The 26,192-nt window shown below is 36.9% G+C and overlaps 3 protein-coding genes across 5 annotated transcripts in view; all 3 read right to left on the bottom strand.

Moving 5' to 3' along the window:
* Window positions 1-11,525, bottom strand: part of LOC126699159 (receptor-like protein EIX2) — a 171,203-nt gene extending 159,678 nt beyond the window's left edge. Inside the window, exon 1 of the mRNA XM_050396813.1 lies at window positions 11,061-11,525. Coding sequence (XP_050252770.1) covers window positions 11,061-11,525 — 465 coding nt within the window. The remainder of the gene's footprint in view (window positions 1-11,060) is intronic.
* On the bottom strand, window positions 1,791-16,289 carry LOC126699162 (uncharacterized). Of its 3 annotated transcripts, none has more exons than XM_050396833.1 (5): window positions 15,573-16,289; window positions 15,268-15,329; window positions 14,712-14,779; window positions 13,693-13,844; window positions 1,791-3,537 (listed from the first exon to the last, which is right to left on the bottom strand). In XM_050396833.1, exons 1-4 carry the CDS (start codon window positions 15,839-15,841, stop codon window positions 13,725-13,727), a joined length of 519 nt encoding a protein of 172 aa, XP_050252790.1. In that variant the 5' UTR covers window positions 15,842-16,289; the 3' UTR covers window positions 1,791-3,537; window positions 13,693-13,724. The 3 variants fall into 3 exon arrangements, 2 of the variants coding, with proteins under 2 accessions (XP_050252790.1, XP_050252791.1); XM_050396834.1 differs by having other exon boundaries at window positions 1,791-3,446; XR_007646699.1 differs by lacking the exon at window positions 1,791-3,537 and having other exon boundaries at window positions 13,573-14,779; window positions 15,552-16,289.
* A 1,565-nt stretch (window positions 16,290-17,854) lies between these two features.
* LOC126699167 (importin beta-like SAD2) lies at window positions 17,855-19,274 on the bottom strand. Its single transcript, XM_050396837.1, has 3 exons — window positions 19,044-19,274; window positions 18,761-18,955; window positions 17,855-17,999 (listed from the first exon to the last, which is right to left on the bottom strand). The coding sequence occupies exons 1-3, from the start codon at window positions 19,054-19,056 to the stop codon at window positions 17,944-17,946; spliced, it is 264 nt and encodes an 87-aa protein (XP_050252794.1). The 5' UTR covers window positions 19,057-19,274; the 3' UTR covers window positions 17,855-17,943.
* Window positions 19,275-26,192: the final 6,918 nt, after the last annotated feature.

Below are 26,192 nucleotides of genomic sequence, written 5' to 3'. Positions count from 1 at the left end.
AGTTCATTTGAGACCTATGTTTATGTCTTGAGGCTACTATTGGCAAAAATCCAATACCAAATGAGAAGCAACTCAAGAAAGTTGCCATATTTTTGGAGGATTATTTCCAGAAATTTTATTGGATTTTAAGCTGATAGCCACTAAAGCTGAGATTTGACCCCTCCGGCCTGGTACAAATCCCTATCCAGCTTGAAACAAGTCCCTGTGAATCTATGGTTCAAGCTTATAAAAGGAAGCCAATGATTTGGGACAGGTATGAAATTTTCTTACTAATTGCTATTGTGGCATTGAATGATTTATAGAAAGATTAAGCTCTTCATGGGATGTAAAATTGACATTTACAGGGACTAATGTGTGTCATGAAATTGGCATTTAGACAACCAGAATGCTGAAAGAGAAGGGAACTATTCATTACCTGAAGCATTTTCTGTTCCCCTTTGAAGTTGATGTCATATGCATAAAAATATTGCAGGGGAAAAACCCACTCTAGCCCATTCATATAAAGATCATTTCCCTGTCAATTAAGAAACTAAAGCTGTGATATATTTCTAAGCCGCTGAGGTATTAATACTGCAAATTCTGCAAAGGAGAGACCGAGATGTCTAAGTCTCTCCTAGAAACCAAATAGCTTGGAATACCCTTACAAGTAGAATTGTTAAACTCTGGTAATTTAGTAGTTCTAGCTAGAATAATGAAGGATTAATCTTGCCACCCAATATTAATCTATATCTATCAGCAGGATATGGAATTCCTTAGTGAAGCTGGACCCAACTTTCTACTTATGTTGTGCATAAGACTCCAATCCATGTACAATAATCTTTTTGAATATACGAAGTCAACAACCCATTTGAAGGATGTTTAAGACATTTGAAACTTAGTTGGGTATTAAAAGGAAAACTAAAGCAAAAGAATCACAAGAATTGTAAAAGATTTAGACATGATGAAGCAATAATTAAAGAAGAACTTTGCTCAAAGGAAACTTAATACATTCATATCAGGCTTTAAATAGGCTTTTCACCAAAACTAGCCATCGATGCTTAGATCACAAATAATGTTTATGCTTTTGTACATTTTCTCTAAAAATAAACCATGGTTATCATTCGCATAAGGAACTACATACCGGTAGCAGATAAACATGAGAATTTTCATGTATGCTAAGGTCATGATTCTCTGAAGGCTTGTAAATCGAACCTTCAACATTCACTATCAACAAAGTTTCTTTCAAGTGGGATAAAGTATTCCGTGGGGCACTATTGTGCTCGACTTCCTATTTGCAAGTTACATGTTCTTTTCATTGGTCCACAACAGTTCACCATACAAGCTTTCATATTACGTAGGTCTTCAACCTAAACAAATCTTACCAGCTTTCACTAGACTGCTTCTTGGTCATGTGCCCCTTCTCATAGATTTGAGATGCTTTTTCTGAATTCTCAATTAAGAAAATGCATACCAATAGCAAATTAACGTATAGGAACGTGCAAGCATGATACTGAATGTCATTCAGACCAAGGCGCAAAGTTGGCTTGAGTTGTAGTAACTTTTGCAAAAATAATGAAGGAAACAACATTGCCTGGCCAGGTGATGGTTAAACACAACCTTCGATTTTTTTTTTTTTTTTTTTTTTTTTTTTTTTTTTTTTTTTTTTTTTCATTTTTTAGATGAATGTGAACATATTCTTCAGGAAAAGAAAAAAAAAAGTATAAGATTTTGTTTCCTAAACATTTATTTATTTATTTAGATGAGTGAGAATTATTCATCAGAAACAAAGACAGCAATAACAGGCAGCAATAGTTGTCAACAAGACTAGCAGACTGCCAAAGAACCAAAGCAATACAAAGAGCCCTATCAACAATATAGGATGTAATACTTTAGATTACAGATCATCATATCAACAAAAGCAAACAGAAGATAGACCAATGCAACAATTAAAACTTAGAATCAAATACATTCATAGGGATATTCCAAACAGAACACAACCTTTGTTTCTATATGAACTTGTAATATGCCTGCTTGATGCCAGTCCATCTAACCTTTATGACAATAATCTTGAAGATAGTTTTTTCGCGCCATCAAGAGTTTTCTCCATCCAAGTGTGATATATATGAGCAATCCAAGAAACTTTAAGAATGATAACAACAAATCTCTTCTGCCTTTTAGAACCCATATTGCCAAGCTAAATCTGCATCCCAAGTAGTAGGTTATCTAGGAATTGAACAAAGCCTAATAGTTTCTCCCAAAAATGTTTTTAACATCCACAAGAATAGAATAGATGATCTCTACTTTCCCCATCTTCTAAACAAGCAACACAGTACACCATCTTGGTAACCCCATTGCAGCCACCAATCCCTAGATCTAGTCTTAATTGCTAGCCAAGCTATGAAACTAAGCTTGCAAATAGATTTAGAAAACCAGGAAACCTTGCACTGCTAAACATTTGGTGCAGTAAGTCTAATAGCATTCCATGATGCCCCTAAATTTGAAGTTTCAAGATTTTGTTATTTCTAAATTGAAATTTTCTGCTGCATTTTGATCAATGTTCACCTCAAAAAACTTGCCATGAATATGAACCAAAGCCTCAAATTTGTTGGCTGCCAATTTTAGTTTCCTCCATTGCGAGCAGACAAGACATTTGCATTCACAGCACTGACTGTCATTACTGATCCAAGGTCCATATTCAAGTAACAGAGGATCCTCAAGATGCCAATTATCCATCGAAAGATAAGTACCATTTCCCTCTTCAATATGATGTTTGAGAAATTGTCCACCTAAATTGGGGCCTAGAAAAGTGTAAAACTTCCATATGACCAATCGCAAGTAAGAGTCTAGATCCCTTACAGACATTACCTTTTAGCTATTGCTCCCCAGCAAGCACAACCAATATATTAAATGAATAATATCTCTAAAAAAATATGAAACTCCAGTATAAATGTCTTGAAACTGGAGGTAAGAACTGCTGAGAGACGTGTCTTTTAGGAAGCACCAGAACCACCATCTTCATCTTCAGCTTCAGTTGTGTTCATGCACCTCCAAAATGCAGCTGCCTGAATATTTATTAAAAAAAGAAGTTGTCAAGCACTTCTGAATATATGTGTAAAATAAAAATAAAAAATAGAGGCTAACAGTACCAAATTCTGGCATAACCCAAGAGCTTAAAGTGCCATATCCTCCCCAAACTTGTCCACTATAGTCTCCAAAATAAAGACAAGGTCCTCATTCTCAACCTCATTCATAAGTTTAAAGAACTCTAGAACCGAACTAATCAAAATTGCATATTTTAAATCTAAACTATCATAAAAGTGAACAAGTTCAAAAATATATTCCATTTATCATAGCTTACATACCTCTAAATTTCTCACTGAAAGACTATCATCTAGATTTGTAAGGCGTCCATTGACAGTAGATGTTGCAGCAACCCGTGCCCGTCTTCCTTGGATTACGGACAAAGCCTGGCCAGGGTGCATATCAAATTAAGACTGAATATGCCTGAGTTGTTTTCGCAACTCTAAAGCTTCAGCTTTATATGCCAAAGTTGCATCCCTAGAAATAAATTACAATTTTTAAGAATTCTTTAATTAAAAAAATCAGCATTGGAAGCAGAATACTAGAATTTCATTAACAGTAACCCAAAAAATTCACCACAAATACATCAACAACAAAAAATTTCATCAGAGGCTAAAAGATCGAGTATTTGTCTCCCAACTAAGTGAGGTCCTAGAAGGGGTGGCTTGGATAAGATTTTACCTTCAGCATTTTTTGCATTAAGTGAGCACACAAAATGTCTCATGTCATAATGAACCTAACACTGTGTTTAGTTAATATAATAAAATAAAGTGAAAACCAAATACAACCCAGAAGATAATCATTGAATTCAGCATCAAATTAAGACAGAGATACATATCATCCATCATGATTCAACTCGCTAAAATTTCTGCTATTAAAATTAAACTCCATTTCATAGCGTCCAAAATCTTGGACTCAAAACAAAATCCTTGCCCACATTAATTCCATCAACATATTAAAATCAGAGAAATAAAGTATCAAACACGATGTGCATACCTTAATCCTTTGTGCCAAAAGTAAAATCACAAACCCAACAAATCCATTTCACACTTTACCTCTGTTTCATCTGTAAACCAAAATTCTTGATTCACAGCTAAGAAGTACTTGAATATGTAAGGCGTTTTTAATTTCTAGAAGAAAGCTTTTATACACAAACACAAGCGTTTTGTTGATAAGCTTACTGGGAAAGGCTAAAAGTTATGGAACGGCACTCATTACATCTTAGATTCGTAAATATATTTAATAAAAACCACGAAATAAATCCATTTCAAATGGAGATGAACCTAATACAAAAGTTACAGTTTAAACTTTAAAAGCCCTATCTCTCAAACATGAAAAAAGGAATGCAATAAATATGCATATTTAACTGAAAAGGAAACTCATCATCAAAGGCATATACTACAACAACCACTACTATGATGCAAATTTGAAACCCTAACCCTAAATGAGTTTGCTGTAGATGCCTCATATATATTTCATACATTATTTGTCAATAAAAGCGAAAAATGTACAACAGCCATGTTCTTATTGGTAAGTTATAGAAGCGGTGAGTGAATTTCAGTCCATGGTAGTTGACAACCATATACAAGTAAAAGCAATATGTAGAAAGAATACCCAATATCTTTCTTCAATGCCAAAAAGGTGCTTCCTTCTTGGTCTAGCAGGAAGAAACACCATATTTAGATATGCTAATGGAGTGAATTAACTAATAATATAAGTATTAACCAACAAAAAGATTATTTGGAAATCATCAAAATATTAACATGATCAAGACAGCATTTACTTACAATATTTAACATTTGCACAAAGTATTAAGAATCTTACAACAAGACAACACTCTTAAGCTTGTACCCTATGTGATCTAGGAAGTGAAAGTACATCATTCTCCATTGCTTATTAATTAGTAAAGGACCACATACACCCCAAAACCCAACCACCAAGCCGAGTGACATGCTCACATAGAACCAATCCACTTCAATTCCACTAGTATCTTTACTTCTTATGTTAGGTTTTACACCATCTGTAGTACAATTATTAGTAAGTGGCGGTCCACACAGTTTGTTTCCAATAAAACTAGATGGATCAAGGCTTTGTAGTTGAGTGCTTAAAGGAATTTTCCCAGTCAAATTGTTGTTTGACAAGTTCAAATGATTTAAAAATGTCAAACTTGACATTATTGAGGGAACTTGCCCCGAAAGTTGGTTCAAAGAGAAATCAATAGATTCCAGTGATCCCATAGCACCTATATTCTCAAGAATACTTCCGATCAAGAGATTATATGACAAATTCAAAGATTGTAATCCTTGGAGACTAGTAACTTCGACGGGGATCTTTCCTGATAAACTATTCTTGGAAAAGTCTATACTTTTTACCAATTGGAGAAAGGTACTATTTGGGTAGGACGTAAAGGATTGGAGTGGATCCTTTCTTGTTTTGCTGATATTCATGATTGGGTTCCAAGAAAAGTTCCCATTTGCAAACGCTTCTGGGAAAATAATAAGTTGTTGGAATTCTGTGGGAGGTCGAATAAGGCTGGTGTTTTTGTGGTCATCATGGGTGTGTTATGATACCAGCAAGCTCCAATCGTGCAGGTTGGTCTTTGTTTCAGAGAGAAATATGGAATTTTTTCACCGGTGCTAAACCCGTTTCTATGGCTGAAGCATCCTCCAAAAATGCTGGTGATGGAGGTGGTCAGTCTGCTGGTGGTGACCGGAGTGGGAACCATTTGTCTGCTTATAGTCATCAGCAAAAGTTTAGGAATTTTGAAAAAGTTGGAGCAATTCTGGGGCAGAGCGTGATTCCTGAAGTCCCTACTGTAAATGGTTTGGTCTTAAATGGTAATATTTCAGTCATCAATGGCAGACCCACTCGGGCTTTCACTTTTAAATTGACTCCTGTTACTTTGGCTTTGAAAGTGTGTAAGCTTGAGGGAGGGAAACGTTTTGTATCTTGTATGGATATAAATGAGTTCAGTTGGCCCAGAGTGTTTAGTGGCGAGCCTGAACTTATAATCCAATCTAATGGGCTTGCCAAAGCCCAGCCCGTGGAATCTTTTAAGGGCACTTTGGTCAAACCTGGATTTTTAAAAGAGCCACTCGATGATCAGGCAACGTGGGTACAAGGGGAGAGCTCGAACGGTCGTGTGAGTTTAGTTGTCGGGCTGTCGGTGTCAGCAGCGTCGCCGGCGATTTCTAGGTCGCCGGTGGTGTTAGCAGCGTCGCCAATGAGGGCGACGATGGGTTCTGGGTCGCCAGCTATGTCAACAGCATCGCCGGTGAGGGCGACGATGGGTTCTAGGTCGCCGGCGTCGTCAGCAGCGTTGCCGGCGAGCGCGAAGGTGGTTTCTGGGTTGCCGGTGACTACGGTGGCGCCGGCGAGCGCGATGTGGGGGTCCATTTCTGGGTTTTCCGAAGTGAAGGGGACTAATTTGAGGTCAACGGAAGAGACCTAGACTCCGACGAAGTTAATGGGACCTGGGTATGTCGTTTCTTCTCAACTTCAAGCAAGACCTTATTGATCCTTCAAACCGACTCTCCTCTTGGACTGTTGATGGGGATTGCTGTCACTGGCTTGGTGTTGTTTGCCACAACCTCACTGCTCACGTACATCAACTCCATCTCAGAAGCTTCCCTCTTGTTTGGGATGATTCAATGAGTCAGGAACAAAATGATGCTGAATATGAAGCTTATTGGCGGTCAAGGTTTTGTGGTAAGCTAAATTCTTCTCTGCTTGATTTGAAGCATTTGAATTACTTACCTCAGCTTCAATAATTTCTTTGCTTCTCCTAATCCCGAATGTCTCGGTTCAATGAAGAGTTTAACATCTCTTAATCTCTCTAATGCGGGATTTGTGGGACTCATACCTCATCAACTTGGAAATCTCTCCAATTTGCTCTATCTTAATCTTGAAGGGTATGGATCTAATGATTTATATGTGAATAACCTTCAATGGCTTTCTGGTCTTCCTTTGCTACAACATCTCGATATGAGTTATGTTAATCTTAGCAAAGCCTCTAATTGGCTACAACTCACAAACACACTCCCTTCCTTGTCAGTGCTACGATTGATAGCTTGCCAACTTCATCTCATTCCACCGACACTCACTGTTAACTTTTCATCTCTCCTCACCCTCAATCTTTCAGGGAACCAATTTGAAAACACTTTGATCCTATCATGGACATTTGGTCTTCCTAATCTTGTTTCTCTTGATCTATCTGACAATTACTTTCAAGGTCCAATCCCTGTTGATCTCCAAAACATGACTTCTCTTAGTCACCTCGATCTATCTTTGAACAATTTCAACTCTTCAATTCCCAATTGGTTGTATAGTTTTAGTTGGCTTGAGTTTCTCAACCTTCGCTTCAGTAATTTGTAGGGTACAATCTCCAGTGCCATTGGAAACCTAACATCTGTCATTAGCATTGACTTGTCAAGAAATGAACTTGGAGGAAAGTTGCCAAGATCGTTGGGTAATCTCTGTAACTTAAGGGAAATCAGATTGTCATACAACAAATGGAGTCAAGAGATATCTGAAATCTTAGAAAGTTTATCAAGGTTTCTTTCAAATAGACTAGAGATCTTAGACTTAAGTAATTCTCAACTTCATGGTCATTTGACGGATGAACTTGGGGTATTTAAAAATCTAGTCAAACTTTCTTTTCAGTATAATTCAATTTCAAGTCCAATTCCAGTGTCTTTAGCAAATCTTCCATCTTTGACATACCTGGATTTTTCAAACAATCATATCAATGGAACTCTCCCTCAGAATTTTGGACAATTGAAAAATCTAGTCGAACTGGTTCTTTGGAATAATTCAATCTCAGGTCCACTTCCGGTTTCTTTTCAAAATCTTCAATCTTTGACATACTTGGATCTTAGGAATAATCAATTCAATGGAACTCTCCCTCAAAATTTTGGACAGCTTTCCAAACTTGAGACTTTATATATTGGTTCTAATATGTTGAAAGGTGTGGTGTCTGAAGTTCATTTTTCCAATTTAACCAGTTTGAGGATACTTTCTGTATATGGAAACCAACTGACTTTAAAAGCAAGTCAAAATTGGATTCCTCCTTTTCAGCTTGAGTCTTTATCCTTGCGATCATGGAATTTAGGGCCAAAATTTCCCCCATGGCTTTGTTCACAAAGGCATCTGCAGTCGTTAGACATTTCTAATACAAGGATTTCAGATGTGCTTCCTCCTTCATTTTGGAACTTGTCTTCTCAGTTCCAAATTTTAAATCTCTCCCATAAATCTAATCCATGGAGAAATTCCCATGATTTTGTCTGCTTTAGTGATTGATTTAAGTTCAAACAATTTCAAAGGTCTGCTACCTTATATATCCTCTGATGTGTATGTGCTAGATCTTTCTAACAATTCATTCTCTAGATCCATTTCTCACTTTTTGTGTTTTAGAATGAATGAGCAAAAATACCTAGGATATCTCAATCTTGACAAAAATCACTTATCAGGAATAATACCTGATTGTTTGATGAAATGGAACTACTTGGGGGTCTTGAGTTTGGGGAACAACAATTTCAGTGACAGTATGCCACCATCCATGGGGGAAATTTTGGCCCTAAATTCCATGATTGCAAGGATAAAAACTCAAGCTGAAAAGGAGGAATCCAATTTTGACTTGCTTTTAGAGTCAGTTGGTTTCCAGATGCATAAAGTATCCTCAAACTGGTTAAATTGGAAAAATGAACTTCAGACACCACACCTTTCAACATATTAGAACCAATACATAAAGTCTCAAGTTTGGAAAGCTGTCCAAAATTTTGAGGGAGAGTTCCATTGAATTGATTATTCCTAAGATCCAAGTATGTCAAAGATTGAAGATTTTCAAAAGAAACCGGAAGTGGACCTGAGATTGACGGATGAACTTGGGGTATTTAAAAATCTAGTCAAACTTTCTTTTTAGTATAATTCAATTTCGGGTCCAATTCTAGTGTCTTTAGCAAATCTTCCATCTTTGACATACTTGGATTTTTCAAACAATCATATCAATGGAACTCTCCCTCAGAATTTTGGACAATTGAAAAATCTAATCGAACTGGTTCTTTGGAATAATTCAATCTCAGGTCCACTTTCGGTTTTTTTTGAAAATCTTCAATCTTTGACATACTTGGATCTTAGGAATAATCAATTCAATGGAACTCTCCCTCAAAATTTTGGACAGCTTTCCAAACTTGAGACTTTATATATTGGTTCTAATTTGTTGAAATGTGTGGTGTCTGAAGTTCATTTTTCCAATTTAACCAGTTTGAGGATACTTTATGCATCTGGAAACCAACTGACTCTAAAAGCAAGTCAAAATTGGATTCCTCCTTTTCAGCTTGAGTTTTTGTCCTTGCAATCATGGAATTTAGGGCCAAAATTTCCCCCATGGATGGTGGAATACTGCCACTAAAATTGTTGTTCCCCAAACTCAAGACCCCCAAGTAGTTCCATTTCATCAAACAATCAGGTATTATTCCTGATAAATGATTTTTGTCAAGATTGAGATATCCTAGGTATTTTTGCTCATTCATTCTAAAACACAAAAAGTGAGAAATGGATCTAGAGAATGAATTGTTAGAAAGATCTAGCACATACACATCAAAGGATATATAAGGTAGCGGACCTTTGAAATTGTTTGAACTTAAATCAATCACTGAAGCAGACAAAATCATGGGAATTTCTCCATGGATTAGATTGTGGAAGAGATTTAAAATTTGGAACTGAGAAGACAAGTTCCAAAATGAAGGAGGAACCACATCTGAAATCCTTGTATCAGAAATGTCTAACGACTGCAAATGCCTTTGTGAACAAAGCCATGGGGGAAATTTTGGCCCTAAATTCCATGATCGCAAGGATAAAGACTCAAGCTGAAAAGGAGGAATCCAATTTTGACTTGCTTTTAAAGTCAGTTGGTTTCCAGATGTAGAAAGTGTCTTCAAACTGGTTAAATCGGAAAAATGAACTTCAGACACGACACCTTTCAACATATTAGAATAAATATATAAAGTCTCAATTTTGGAAAGCTGTCCAAAATTTTGAGGGAGGTTTCCTTCCAATTGATTATTCCCAAGATCTAGGTATGTCAGAGATGAGAGATTTCCAAAAGAAACCGAAAGTGGACCTGAGATTGAATTATTCCAAAGAACTAGTTCGACTAGATTTTTCAATTGTCCAAAATTCTGAGGGAGAGTTCCATTGATATGATTGTTTGAAAAATCCAGGTATGTCAAAGATGGAAGATTTGCTAAAGACACTGGAATTGGACCCGAAATTGAATTATACTGAAAAGAAAGTTTGACTAGATTTTTAAATACCCCAAGTTCATTTGTCAAATGACCATGAAGTTGAGAATTACTTAAGTCTAAGATCTCTAGTCTATCTTAAAGACACCCTGATAAACTTTCTAAGATTTCAGATATCTCTTGACTCCATTTGTTGTATGACAATCTGATTTCCCTTAAGTTACAGAGATTACCCAACGATCTTGACAACTTTCCTCCAAGTTCATTTCTTGACAAGTCAATACTAATGGCAGATGTTAGGTTTCCAATGGCACTGGAGATTGTACCCTACAAATTACTGAAGCGAAGGTTAAGAAACTCAAGCCGACTAAAACTATACAACCAATTGGGAATTGAAGAGTTGAAATTGTTCAAAGATAGATCGAGGTGACTAAGAGAAGTCATGTTTTGGAGATCAATAGGAATTGGACCTTGAAAGTAATTGTCATATAGATCAAGAGAAACAAGATTACGAAGACCAAATATCCATGATAGGATCAAAGTGTTTTCAAATTGGTTTCCTGAAAGATCGAGGGTGAGGAGTGATGAAAAGTTAATAGTAAGTGTCGGTGGAATGAGACGAAGTTGGCAAGCTATCAATCGTAGCTCTGACAAGGAAGGGAGTGTGTTTGTGAGTTGTAGCCAATCAGAGGCTTTGCTAAGATTAACATAACTCATAACGAGATGTTGTAGCAAAGAAAGACCAAAAAGCCATTGAAGGTTATTCACATATAAATCATTAGATCCATAGCCTTCAAGATTAAGATAGAGCAAATTGGAGAGATTTCCAAGTTGATGAGGTATGAGTCCCACAAATCCCGCATTAAAGAGATTAAGAGATGTTAAACTCTTCATTGAACTGAGACATTCGAGAATAGGAGAAGCAAAGAAATTATTGAAGCTGAGGTCAAAGTAATTCAAATGCTTCAAATCAAGGAGAGAAGGATTTAGCTTACCACCAAACCTTGACCGCCAATAAGCTTCATATTCAGCATCATTTTGTTCCTGACTCATTGAATCATCCCAAACAGGAGGGAAGCTTCTGAGATGGAGTTGATGTACGTGAGCAGTGAGGTTGTGGCAGACAACACCAAGCCAGTGACAACAATCCCCATCAACAGTCCAAGAGGAGAGCCGATTTGAAGGATCAATAAGGTCTTGCTTGAAGTTGAGAAGAAACGACATACCCAGGTCCCATAAGCTTCGCCGGAGTCTTGGTCTCTTCCCTCGACCTCAGATTAGTCCCCTCCACTTCAGAAAACCTAGAAATGGACCCCTACATCGCGCTCGCCGGTGCCACCGTAGTCACCGGCAACCCAGAAACCACCTTCGCGCTTGCCGGCAACGCTGCTGACAACGCCGGCGACCCAAAAACCACCGTCACCCTTGCCGATGAAGCTGCTGACACCGCCGGCGACCCAGAACCCACTGTCACCCTCATCGACGACACTACTGACATAACCGGCGACCTAGAACCCACCGTTGCCCTCGCCGGCGACGCTGCTGACACCGACGGCCCGGCAACTAAACTCACACGACCGTTCGAGCTCTCCCCTTGTACCCACGTTGCCTGATCATCGAGTGGCTCTTTAAAAAATCCAGGTTTGACCAAAGTGCCCTTAAAAGATTCCACGGGTTGGGCTTTGGCAAGCCCATCAGATTGGATTATAAGTTCAGACTCGCCACTAAACACTCTGGGCCAACTGAACTCATTTATATCCATACAAGATACAAAACGTTTCCCTCCCTCAGGCTTACACACTTTCAGAGCCAAAGTAGCAGGAGTCCGTTTAAAAGTGAAAGCCCGAGTGGGTCTGCCATTGATGACTGAAACATTACCATTTAAGACCAAACCATTTACAGTAGGGACTTCAGGAATCACGCTCTGCCCCAGAATTGCTCCAACTTTTTCAAAATTCCTAAACTTTTGCTGATGACTATAAGCAGACAAAAGGTTCCCACTCCGGTCACCACCAGCAGACTGACTACCTCCATCACCACCATTTTTGGAGGATGCTTCAGCCATAGAAGGCAGTTTAGCACCGGTGAAAAAATTCCTCATTTTTCTCTGAAACAAAGACCAACCTGCACGATTGGAGCTTGCTGGTATCATAACACACCCACGATGAGCCCTACCATAGTATTCAGCTATGACCACAAAAACACCAACCTATTCGACCTCCCACAGAATTCCAACAACTTATTATTTTCCCGGAAGCGTTTGCAAATGGGAACTTTTCCCGGAACTCAATCACGAATATCAGCAAAACAAGAAAGGATCCACTCCAATCCTTAACGACCTACCCAAATAGTGTGCTTGACATGCCAGCTGCTCTCATGAATAGCATACGAGTCATGTCGCCCACCATTGAAAGAAAAAGAGAAAAACTTTGCATCAATACGGAAAGGAATCTTACTCCCCCCCTGAACCGATAAAGATGGAGTGGTATGAAGGTTTGAAGCTGGTTTGGTATCAGTTTTAGAGATGGGGATAACAGGTAACAGTGGAGGTGATGGCTCAGAACGTTTAAAAGGCAAAGAGGATGGTAATAGGGGGTATGATGGAGGGCATAAACTAGAAGGGAAAGAGGGATGACAAAAGGTGTAAGAGGGCAGGCCAAAAGGTGGGAGTAGAGGTGGAAAAGTAAAAGGATAAGGAGGGAGGGAGTTGGTATGTGGGACAGCCGGTGGTATACAAGGGAAAAGAGAGGGAGTTGGGGGGGGGGGGGGGGGGGGGTTGGGGGTGAGGGTGAGGGTGGGGGAGGGTGGGAGGGGTGGGGGAGGGAGAGACATCAGCCTAGAATGACTATTTGTAAAACATCATATGTGACAAATAGTATTTGGATAGGGATTCGATTTGAGATTAGATGGGGATTAGTATTTGAGTTTAGTTAGGATTAGTTTTGGTATGTTGTTACTTTCAATTTCCCAAAATGAACATTGCATGCTACTTCCTGTTATTTCATTTATGAAAATATTCTTGACATGCAACTATATTCATTTGATCCTACACAAGCAGCATAAGAGAATAAAATCATTTTTGTTCCATGATGCGAAGATTTTAACAAAATAAACAACATTTAGCTATTTCCATCATCTCTTATTCTCTTATACTTGGTGCCACAATCAAAAATAGAGGGTAATTTCAAAGTGCCTTTCAGTAATCTCACAAGTGCACTAAGTTATGATGCAATCCAGTAATGATAATATGCTTTTTCTGATAATTATAGCATATAAAAGAAATGCTGATATGCATTTATTGATATTGTTTTCCTCTCCAAACAAATAAATCCTATCATCTTTATTGTATATGCATGATGACATCTGTTAAGCCTTCTGTGATTGATAATACCTTTCTTTCTTTCCAAAAATAAAACCTTTGGGTTAGGCAAATGCACCATCTGGAATGGCTGTGTGATGAATGTAAACTGAAATTCTTGGAGCTAAAAGCGAAGAGGAACTTGGAAGCCTAGATGAAACCTGAGGACTTAGCTGAGTCTCTGCCTGCAAATGGGTGTCACTATGCTGTCTATGATTTGTATTTCATCACTGATGAGGATTGCCAAAAAAGCAAGATTTTTTTCACTGCATGGTAATTCTACTTTTCCTCAAGTAAGTCTATATGCATGCTAAAAGACTAATGTTTCTCCTTTGGTATACCATGTACAAAAATTTTGATGAAAAAATCATAGCAAATTTTGCTTCCCAATTAATGTAAGTACTCTCAAAATGCTAATGACATAATGGAACTAGAAACTGGATGCCAAATTAGATTTGGCTTCCAGGCAGAACACTTCTCCTCTTTGGAGGCAATTTGGTGTGCAATGTTGTCTATGAAAGTTGACTCTCTTGTTTTTCAGGTCACCTTGATACATTTTGGGTTTAAAATAAACATTTGTAAAAAATTTACAAGGAGTTGTTGCAAGCATCATTTTAGATTTTAAAAATACATTTTTAAGCGCTCAAATCACTTAAACCAAACAGACTCTTATAGAAAATTAGATGGTAAGTGAGGCCAACATAATTTAAATATAATTATATAAAAATATTTGATGAAAATTGATTGAAATATAGCACTATTCTTTCATCAAATCATGTTATACTAAAATTCAGAAATATAGATTTAAAAGTTTTTAGTAATATGTTATCACCAAAATAGATGCATAAGATTTATCTCAAAAAAAATGCATAAGAACATTTTTTTTTTTTTTAAAGCACAACAACTGAACAACACCTCTTGCTCTCTTCTTCGCAATATTGCTACCACCATTACTAACATTCTCAACACCACATTTGAATACTATCTAATGGCATATATATAAGAGATTCTATGATCACTAATTTATCTAGTATAATTACATAAACTATTACCTTGACGGGAAGCACTTGATTCTGAAAGAACCCCAGTAACAGTTTCTGCACCCAAAATGCCTCCCATCCTGAAAGCACAACAGACCCAGAAGATACACACAACCACAAACATGAAATTTTGTACAGCCCAAGAGAAAGAACCAAATAAAACCCCAAAAATTAATAAAGGTGCAATAGAGGGCAAGATATATAGTAGCTGGGACCAGCAAGCAACCCATGCTAACGTGCACCGCATGGGGAATATTAGTTAAGAGCCAAAGATAAATAAGAGATAAAAAAGACTAGCTAGATTAGATTAGATGGGAAGGTATGGTGGCTAGCAAAGCTGATATAAAAACACCTTAAACAGTATTTCCACTTACAGTTTTTTTCTTTTCCCTTCTTTTTTTTTTCTTTTTAAAATTTTTTTTTCTACATGGGTAAAATCAAATTATGGGTCTCCTTCTTTTCACTTTTTTCACTACAAGATCTCATGAAAGATGAATAAGAACATGGATTAGCTTTTGTTTTTGTTTTTTTTTTTTTTTTTTTTTTTGAGGGGACTTTTTTTTCTAACCTGGTATCATTACTCTTCTCTTCCACTCCGCCTCTCTCATCTTTTCCTTGCAAAAACAACTCCTGCAAAATCAAAAAACACACCCATGATCCACTCACTCACACATATATGCTTGTTCCTTAAAATTTAACATAAGGGAAAATTCATACACATGAAATCTTTAGGGCACATTGAACCAAAGTGCACTGTCATAAACACACAAATATAAATAAAAACAAACAACAGTAAGAGAAAAAAAAAAAAAAAGAAATTGATGATAAAAGGTTGTTTCATTTTCCACTAACCAAACAATCTTTCTTCTTCACCTCGTTGTGTGGCCCACTAGCAACATCATCAGAGAGATCCAAGCCGTTGCTTCCTCCACGGATCGGTGGGAGACGTTGATTGGGCTGATCAGACTGCTGAGGACCAAAGTGGGCATATCTATCACTTTGTGGGGAGAGATTTTCAAGTGGGTGTGAGGCTTTTGGTTGTGTGGTATTGTGGAGCTGGAGTTGCACCACAGGGGATCTGAGAGAGGAACCGGAGAGAGAGATGAGAGAGGGAAAGGTACCTGTCTTTTACGGATCCTCATCGGTGCACAAAAAAATATATAAGATTTGACTCTCTCTCTCTCCAAGCCGATCCACTCTCCTCCCTCTCAAGCCTCTGTTTCTCTCGTCCATGCCTCTTTTCTTCATAGTGGTGCGTGGGTTTGGTGGCTGTGAGTTGTGGTTTAGGTGGTTTTTGCGGTGGTGGTGCGTTTTCTAGTGGTTGGTTTTGGTTTGTTGATGATTTTTTTGGTGGGCTCTGATGTGGTTGGTTTGTGGGTTTTTTTTTTTTTTCTTTGGGTCTTGTGGCCGGCGGTGGTGGTGGGATCCGATGTTTGTGTGGCTTGTTTTGGGTTTTGGGGTTTTTTTTTTCTTTGGGTTTTCTGGCCGGCGGTGGTTTTCAGTGGTGGGTGGTGGTTTCCGGTATGGGGTGGATTTGCAGTGGAGGATGCTATGGTTTTTTGGATTTGCAGTGGAGGATGCTAAAGGCTTTTTGGATTTGGGTCTTGATGCTATGGTTTGGCTAAGTTTTATGGCTGGTGGTGGTAGTAGCAGATCTGAGGTTAGAGAGGGAGAGTGGGGTTTTGGCTGGGAGGATCAAAGGAACCACCAAGAGGAAGAGTGGGAGAGCAGGTCTGTGAGGAAGAAAGACAAGAAAAGAAAAGTGTAACGGAGGGTTAAGAGGGGTAACGGTGTGAGGGTATTTTTGTCTTTTAAGGACCAAATTGGTCATTTTAAAAATATATTAGACCTAACTGTAATTAATCCAAATCTCAGAGGTGTTTTCTGAAATTTACCCTATTTTTTTTTAATATCTTTGGGTTCTCTTTCTCTCTCTAACTGTTATTTGTTGCACCAATTCCACCACTGAAAGAAAGAAAGAAGGGGAAGCGTCTTATGGGGGGTGTAGTACGCACGTGTGAGAGGATCGGGGGCTAGAGTGGATAACACGTGTGAGGGGGGGTAGTGACTGGTTTAGGAGGTAACCGGTGAGGTGGGGAATCGGGACGTGGAAGGGGACAGGGTACGGACGAGGATGCCAGGGTGGAAGGTGAGAAGAGGAATACAAAATGATGGGAGTGGGTAGTTTTATCGTTTATACTTAAGTCTTATTACAACGACCAAGACGGCTAACACACAAAAACACAACACAACACAACTCATCTGTACAGTGTACATTACCTAAATAAATCTCAATGTCTGTCTTTGCCTAATGACAAATCCTATTCCTATTCCTATGCCCCAATTTCAATTTTTAGTCGCACTTACCACTCAGCAGCACAGCAGCACCTGGTTGTCTAATGATAATAGTGGGAGTGGAAGTTTATGACTGCGGGACAAGATAGTGCATCCCCTTTTCATCACAAGCGTGAGAATAGAAGCTACACTTTTTGATTTTATATATATACATATAAACCCAAATAATTTTAAGACAATAACTTTTCATAATTTTAGTGTGGAGTCAAAATAATTTTCATAACATATTCAACAATTGTCAAGGGGTTAAGTTAGCAGTCACATGTTCTACTAAGGGTTTTAAAGGCTGGCAAAAAAAAGACCACAAATAAGTTTGAAGTGACACTAGTATGGTGTTGGCTAAAATTACTTCGACACTTGAGTCAATATTTACAAAAGTGATATTTTGAATATCTAGGGCCCGTTTGGTACATGGGTTTAAAAACTGAAAATTGTTGTTTGAAAATATTTGTGGAAATACGTGTGGGTGAAAAAGTGCGTTGAAATGCGTGAAATATTATTTAAAAACTGAAAATGGTTGTTTAAAAACACAAATCAAACACCCCCTAATGTTTTTCGTGTTTATACATACCCCGCTCTGCATAGGAAAGATATGGACATTTTTTACTTGTCCCGTGATTTTAACCGTATCTATGATTAGCACCATAGAGCACATCTGAGTGATGATAAGAACAAAAGGATTCGGATGGTATATAAATATTGGACGTGGCATACTTATTGTCATGAACAAAGCTTACGTGCTTCAAGATTTGAGCTTTCCCAGTAGATGTCGGTTGTCCATGTTCCGTACATAAATAGACAACTAACCTAGTGTTCTATTCTTTTTAGTGCAAAGTGAATAGACATACCATTCCGTACATAAATAGTTCGTACAGATCATAGGCAGAAATCATACCACTACGGTGCACATGAACCTGAGCTGCCTTCGGAAGCATACACAAGGTCCTGCAATAATCAATTGTATTCCCACAGAGTAAGCTTTTAGCAAGTTACATGCACACCGTAGTACAATACTTTATGATACAAATGTGCAAGAAATACTCGTCACAGTGCCAACTTTGTTTCCTTCAGTAGCATTGTGAAGTATGTGGTAGAAATTGAATAATAAAAGAACAAGTGAGAAACTAATACAAAATGAGTGTTTTACTTTAAAAAAAAAAACAAAACAAAAACAAACAAAAAAACAAAAAACAAAAACAAAAAGAAGAAAAAATTGAAGGGGCCATTACCTTAAAGTTTCTCATTATTTTTGTAATTTTCAATGGGCCAAGTATTATCAAAACTCAAAGACGGGGCATAAGAAAAAAATTAAATTTTTTACTTGGCAAGCCACAAGAAAATTCAACAGAAAAATGAACAGTAGTAACAAAGTAGAATTACCCTTTACGCAGAAGTGCTTGTGTATATTTACATGTGAAGGCACAAGGACAGGATACAGAAACCCTTTACGTACCCATACAAAATAGCAGAAATTCCAATCCTTTAAACAATTGTCAACCGCAAACACTCAAGAAGATAAAGAATCCAATATATACAGAAAACATAATACACAATCAAACTAAATACCCTTGAGAGTTATTGATAACAACATATACAAGGCCCACCAATCCTCTTTGGCAGCAAAACCTTATCAGGAAATAAAAAGATTCAAAAAAGAATACAAACAATGTCAAAAATAAGCCAAATTGAGGTATTAGAATACATACCTTGGTCATCACTTGTTAACATTCTATGCATAATAGGGACCACAGTTGGTTCAACTTGGACAAAAAGTTGAGGAAGCCTGCTCACTGATTCAAGAATTGTGCTAATGGCACGCAAACAGCAAACTGCAGCCAAAGCACCAGGATCATCAGCTTCATCTTCAGCTTCAGCTGTGTTCATGCACCTCCAAAATGCAGCTGTTTGAATATTTATTAAAAAAAGAAGTTGTCAAGCACTTCTGAATATACGTGTGTAAAATCAAATAAAAATGGAGGCTAACAGTACCAAATTTTGGCATAACCCAAGAGCTTAAGGTGCCATCTCCTCCCCAAACTTATCCACTATAGTCTCCAAAATAAAGACAAGGTCCTCATTCTCAACCTCATTCATAAGTTTAAAGAACTCCAGAACCAGACTAATCAAATTTGCATAGTTTAAATCAAAACTATCATAAAAGTGAACAAGTTCAAAAGTATATTCCATTTATCATAGCTTACATATTTCTCACTGAAAGACTATCATCTAGATCTGTAAGTTGTGCATATCAAATTGAGACTGAATATGCCTGAGTTGTTTCTGCAACTCTAAAGCTTCAGCTTTATATGCCAAAGTTGCAACCCTAGAAATAAATTACAATTTTTAAGAATCCTTTAATTAAAAAAATCAGCATTGGAAGCAGAATACTAGAATTTCATTATCACTAACCCAAAAAATTGACCACAAATACATCAACAACAAAAAATTTCATCAGAAGCTAAGAGAGAGAGAATTTGTCTCCCAACTAAGTGAGGCCCTAGAAGGGGTGGCTTGGATAAGGTTTTACCTTCAGCATCTTTTGCTGCATTAAGTGGGCACACAAAAATGTGTCATGTCATAATGAATCTAACACCATGTTTAGTTAATATAATAAAATAAAGTGAAAACCAAATACAACCCAGAAGATAATCATTGGATTCAGCATCAAATTAAGACACAGATACATATCATCCATCATGATTCAAACTCACTAAAATTTCTGCTCCTAAAATGAAACTCCATTTCATTGCGTCCAAAATCTTGGACTCAAAACCATCAACAGATTAAAATCAGAGAAATAAAGTATCAAACACAATGTGCGTACCCTAATCCTTTGTGCCAAAAGTAAAACCACAAACCCAACAAATCCATTTCACACTTTACTGGGAAAGGCTAAAAGTTATGGAACAGTACTCATTACATCTTTAGATTAGTAATATTTAATAAAAACCACGAAATAAACCCATTTCAAATGGAGATGAACCTAATACAAAAGTTACGGTTTCAACTTTAAAAGCCCTATCTCTCAATCATGAAAAAAAGGCAAGCAATAAATATGCATATTTAACAAAGATTGAAACCCTAACCCCAAATATACTACAACAAACATTACTATGATGCAAATTTGAAACCCTAACCCCAAATATGTTTGATGCCTCATATATATTTCATACATAATTTGTCAATTCAAAGCGAAAAATGTACAACAAGGTGCTTCGTTCCTGATCTAGCAGAAAAGGCAGAAATGCTATCATCAAAAGCAAAGTCCAAGTCCTCTCTCTCCCTGTAATCACCCAAAAAATTCAAATTCAGTGGAAAATTGCTCACGCCTGTGATTTAAAGTAAACGAAAATAAGAAACCCTAATTGAAATGGAAAATTGAAAAAGAGAGAAGCGGAGACTGGAGCAGATCCAGTCGAGAATGGGGCGAGCGTCGTCCTATGGAATGTGAAGTAATAATTGTTTAACAAGATTTTCTTTTTCTTTTTTTCAAATGAGGACTTTTTTTTTTCCAGACTAGTGTAGAGTTTTGCTTTGATGGATTTCCATTTTTTTTTCTTTTTTTCTTTTTTGATTTCCACATTGACCTTCATTGAGCATGTAAATCTTGAATTTTTTTTTTTTTTAACTTTTTTTTTTTTTTTATAAGATAAATGTTGAGAACTTTGGTAGAATTCTAACTTTTTTTATTTTTTTTCATACAAGCAAGTGTTAATTATTAATTGGGGGTTTCTCCATTTTCTTCAATTTGATCGAAGGGGCAAAAATTATAGTTGCAGTTTCTTTTTTAAAATTAGCTATCAAAGATTCAAAAGCATAAAATGCTTACAAATTAATTAATAAATGTACCTCATTTTTTTTTTTTTTTGTGTGTGTGTTTGTTTCTCAAAAAAAAAAAAACTAATAAATGTCATCTTCTAATGCCTTAACATATACAATCTAATATAAATATGTAAAAAATAAATAAAATTGTATCCTTGCATTCCAAACTTTCTAAATGCAAATGAAAATGAGTTTGTTTTGGAAAAGAAAAGTAACATTTACTAAAGAGATTTAGTTATATATTTTTATAAACATATTTCTTAAACGTTCACAAAATTAATGAGTTATATGTGGCAAAAATTGAATAATAAAAGAACAAATTAGACACTAATACAAAATGAGTGTTTATACTTAAAAAAAAAAAAAAAAAAAAAATTGAAGGGGCCATTACCATAAAGTTTTTCATTATTTTTGTAGTTTTCAAATTTTAATAGAAGGGAGTATTTTTGAAAAGGCAAAAACTTATTGCAAATACGGTAATATACATATTTTTACAAGCATAAAAAAACAATTGAAATTTTGACTTCTCTAATTAACACGTGTAATAAACTTTTTTTTTTCTTTTTGAAACTTGTAATAAACTTTTTTTAAATGTACATATTTGCACATACTTTAATGCAAGAGTGGTATGTTAATGATGAACGGTGATAAGACAACAAGACTATGGTGTGATCAATATCAACTTGTCTATCTTATTGCTACAGAATCACAAATGGGATTTACGCCTGCAGCTAATGCAAGTTCAACTCTTTCAAAAAGAAAAGGTTCCAAAAAGAGAAGGAGAAGTCATCGGAGTTTTTTATTTTTTATAAGAGAAGTCATTAGAGTTGAAACCCGAAGTTGCAAAAAGGAAAAAAGAAAGTAAAACTACGATTCCAAGTACAAAATACCAAAAAGAAGATTCAATTATTGGGATTAAGATCACCAAGGAGTTCAAATATTACTGTCGTCGTTGATGAACATGCTTCCATACCATTACCCATGCAATTTTAAAGATTATTTTTGTATATCTTTCATTTAGTTTTTACTATCATTTTGTCAATTCTTTGATTCTTTCCCATTGGCACTATAAATTTGTTATTTGAATCTTATAGTATGTATTTAGTTTTGCGGCACTTTGTTTTGATTACATCTATTTAAATGGTACAAAATATGTGTGTATATATATAGAGCATCTACTTTTGATGATTGCTTTTTATCATCATATCAATACACCAATTGGTTTTTTGTGTAAGTGGGAAATAAACTCCATAACTTTTTTCGATGATAAAAGATTTTACTAGTTAAACTAACTCTGAACCAATTTTAGGTCTATATATATGTACAACAAGCAAATTAACATTGAGTTAGTCTAAAATTAACTTAGAGTTAGTCAAATATTCTCTAGTATATAGACCCTACATTACATTCATTCATAATTGTCAAAATGATAATCGTATCATGAACTGAATTTTAATTTTTTTGTATCGTGTATTATAAATACATAGACACCTAATAATTTAAAAAAAAAATTATATATCTATATAATATATAAGAGGTATCTTCATTATAAATTTGCAATATATTCAAATAATGACTAATTCAATCATCACTTATTTAATAATATTTAACAATACTAATTAAATAAATCAAATTAACATATATTTATAACATATACATTCAAATTTATTAAACTCAAAAGTGATAATACACGACATAAAAACTAAAATAATAATTTCTTTTCATTATATTAATCGTCTTACCTAATCAACTCAACCTAAGCTAATGTTATTATCATATTCATTATCAACATTTACTATTTGTTCTTGTTCTTTTATTTTAATGAAATTTCTTTATATTTCTTCTTGGCATTCTAACTTCTTAGACTTGTAATAATAATAATAAAGAAATAAATAATTATTTTGTCGTTTAATACCAAATTAATAGTATATAAAATATATTTGCAAATATGGAAGTGAAATATCAAGTGTGTAGTCTAAATTTTTTAAGGAAAAAAAAAACACACACACACACACTCTCTCTCTCATGGACAAGTTATTTTATTGGGCTCAATTAAGTAGCTTAGTAATGTTGTGTCAAAAACAAGTCTAACAACTCCTTAGACTCAAGTAAAAGCACAAATTTTAATAAATAAATAAATAACTCATTTTAAATCCACGTGTTTGTGTATCGTACGACACATGATTTTATGATATGATTTAAACAATATGCATCTATGTATTGTATGATTCATGAACATTTTAGATGTGCCCTTATAATACAAGACTTATTTTTTACTCAATATATATATTTTTTTTGGTAAAAAGGGAAATATTATAAAAAACTAAGAGCAACTTAACTCAAGACAAAGCCTGAAAGAGTACAATCCCTGGCTATCAGCCTCAAAGGTTTTCTTAATGTCCATAGGCGGACAAGGAAAGACAACAAGCTCAGACTCTTGTAGCAAGCCTAATCTAGCTAGTTGATCAGCGCACATGTTAGCTTCACGGAAAGCATGTTGAATGCGACATTGAGGAAAAAAACTCAGCAGCTGCTTGCAATCATCAAAAAGACCAAAGACAATAGTATTAGAATAGCTCGGGTTGGTTAGAGCTTCAACTAGAACCTTAGCAGCTAACTCCACAATAAGGGCAGACATATTCATCTGTTGGCAGAGGAGAAGACCATCCCTAAGGGCCTATAATTCTGCACAAAAGCTGTTCACTTTCCCAAGCTTCCTTGTAAAACCTGCCACCCAAGCGCCAGCTTCATCCCTTATCAGACCCCCTCCACCAGCCAAGCCTAACAAAGCGTTTGAGGCCCCATTTGTATTCAATTTCATCCAGCCTACCTCTGGCTTATCCCACCTAATTTTCCGAACTCTCTTACTGCTGATGTTCCTAGCACGATCTGCGCACAAGGAAAATTTTGTGGCTTAAGCAACTATTCCTTTTTCCAGACTCGGGTTACTGCTTCTACGCTTGAAAAAAAAATTATTACGTTGTCTCCAAATCTCCCAAACAGCGAATAAAAATAGAACATTCCAAGGAGGGCTGGTTGGACTATTCTTTTGAACACTTTTGCCATTGGCAGTGAGCCAATCCCTCAAATTTTGAGTGAAGAAGCTAGTGTTTGAGACATGGATGCCTAGCTGATACCAAATAGCTCTAGCCATATTGCAATCCCGAAGGGCATGGGTTATAGTTTCCACCTCTGTTTGGCACAAAGGGCAGGAAGGGTCCACTGGCATTCCTCTCCTAGCTAAGCAACTATTAACTCCAACACTCTCATGCATGCTTTTCCAAACAAAAACTTGGATTTTTGGGAGGGTATGAGCTTTCCATATCCAGCTTCCAGTGAAAGGGGGGTCCTCCATTGCATTGATGGCCAGCAAATATGCACTTCTCGTTTCAAAATTGCCCTTTTGAGATAGTTTCCAAACCAAGTTGTCACCTCCCCTCACAACGATGGTAATAGGGGTGCCTTGAATCTCTGCCTTGACATTCTCAGCAAGCTCGAAAGGAATCATGGACCAATCCCAGCTACCATAAGGTGTAATGACATCTCTTACCTTTAAATCCAATTCGGCCTGAGGAATAAGGCCATGAATGACATTCCTAATCGGACCGAGATTAGACCAAACATCAGTCCAGAAGTTCAGGGTACTGTCCCAACCCGGATTCCATTTAATTCCCTTTTTAAACGTGTCCTCACCTCTTCTCATACCTCTCCAAGTGAGGGAAGAAGGCAGCCTAGCTTTCCGGCTGGAATTAATTCGCCTATTAGTACAGTACTTTTTCTTGAGAACCCGAACCCAAAGAGCATCAGTTTCCGTATGGAATCTCCAATTGAGTTTAGCTAATCAAGCTGTGTTTCTCCCTTTAACTGCTTAAAGCCCCAATCCTCCTAGGTCCTTAGGTTTAGTTACCTTCCCCCAGTTAACCCAATGCATTTTCTTCTCAGTATCAGTTGAACCCCATAAGAAATTCCTGTTTACTCTATCAATCCCCTCAAGGACCTTATTTGGAAGGTAGACATTTTGCATGACATATGCTGGGATTGTAGAGGAAGAGGCTTGGATAAGAACCCTTCTCCCAGTAATTGAGAGAAGATTTGCTTTCCATCCCGCAAGCTTTTGCTTCACTCTATCAAGGACAAAATCAAAATCAAAGCTTCTGCTCCTTGAGTGCTTCAAAGGAAAGCCTAGGTATTTTCCTAGGTTTGGAGTTGTTTGAAACCCGAGAATGTCCGCTAGAGCCTCCCTTTGATCAAGATCTACATTAGGCGAGAAATAAATCCGGGATTTTGCTTCACTTACCACTTGCCCGGATTTGGAACAAAATTCCTGGAGGACTCTTTTGATTGTACTGCAATTTTCTAGGGAAGCTTCAGCAAAGAGAACCAAGTCATCGGCAAAAAAGAGGTGTGAGAAGGCTGGTCCGCTTCTCGAGGTTTTCACCTTCGTCCAAAGATGCTCACTGCATTTCTCATCAATTAGCTGCCCCAGGAATTCCATGCACAAAATAAAAAGATACGAAGAGAGCGGATCGCCTTGTCTGATGCCTCTAGAGGGCCAAAAGGGGTCCATACATTCGCCATTAAAAAGGAGCGAGGTAGATACTGTGGAGATGCAGCTCATAATGAGCTCAATAAGGTTTTCCGGAAAATTGAATCGAGTAAGCATCTCTCTAATAAAGCTCCATTCGAGTTTATCATAGGCCTTCTCAAGGTCTAATTTAATCACCATATAGCCATTCCTCCCTTTGACCCTCCCTATAGTGTGGATAAGCTCCTGGACAATAATGGTATTGTGTACACCTCTTCTACCCGGAACAAAAGCCACTTGGTAAGGGGACACCAACCTTTCCAAGTGCGGTCTTATTCTCGCCACGATGATCTTAGTGACGATCTTATAGATAGAATTACATAAACTGATTGGCCTATAGTTACCAATAGTCTCAAGACCTTGGATTTTTGGGATGAGGACTATAAGGGTACGGTTAAGGTATTCGGGAACCTTCCTCCCTCACTGAATCCCCAACTACAAGCCAAAATCTTTGGAAGAACCTAGCATGCAGCCCGTCCGGGCCTGGGGCTTTAAAGGCTTTCATGGACCAGAGGGCATCTTTTATCTCAGTAGGAGACACCACCTCAGCAAGCTTGGACTTGTCCTCCTCAGAAAGTTGGACTTGCCAATTAGAAATAAGACTCATGTGCCAGTCAGCTTTGGATTGAGATGTAGTGTATAAAGAGATAAACCCAGACCTGAAGTGCTCCATCACCTCCCTCTCATCTGTGATCGACTTACCTTCACTGTTTTTAACTAAAGCAATGTGG

The sequence above is a fragment of the Quercus robur genome, chromosome 9, assembly GCF_932294415.1.
Source record: "Quercus robur chromosome 9, dhQueRobu3.1, whole genome shotgun sequence".
In the NCBI taxonomy this organism is placed as follows: domain Eukaryota; kingdom Viridiplantae; phylum Streptophyta; class Magnoliopsida; order Fagales; family Fagaceae; genus Quercus; species Quercus robur.
The sequence above is the reverse complement of the archived record's forward strand: the minus strand, read 5'-3'. Positions and strand labels throughout refer to the sequence as shown.

Bases quoted from the DNA above. Each gene is read 5' to 3' on its own strand.
- LOC126699167 (XM_050396837.1), bottom strand. The intron at 18,000-18,760 runs GTATGTATTCTA...TGATTATTGCAG, and splicing joins GTTAACAAGTGATGACCAAG to GACCTTGTGTATGCTTCCGA.
- LOC126699162 (XM_050396833.1), bottom strand. From the start codon at position 15,841: ATGAGGATCCGTAAAAGACAGGTACCTTTCCCTCTCTCATCTCTCTCT. The intron at 14,780-15,267 runs GTTAGAAAAAAA...TTGTGCTTTCAG, and splicing joins GAGAAGAGTAATGATACCAG to GATGGGAGGCATTTTGGGTG. The intron at 13,845-14,711 runs GTAATAGTTTAT...ACCCATTTGCAG, and splicing joins ATCAAGTGCTTCCCGTCAAG to GCAGAGACTCAGCTAAGTCC.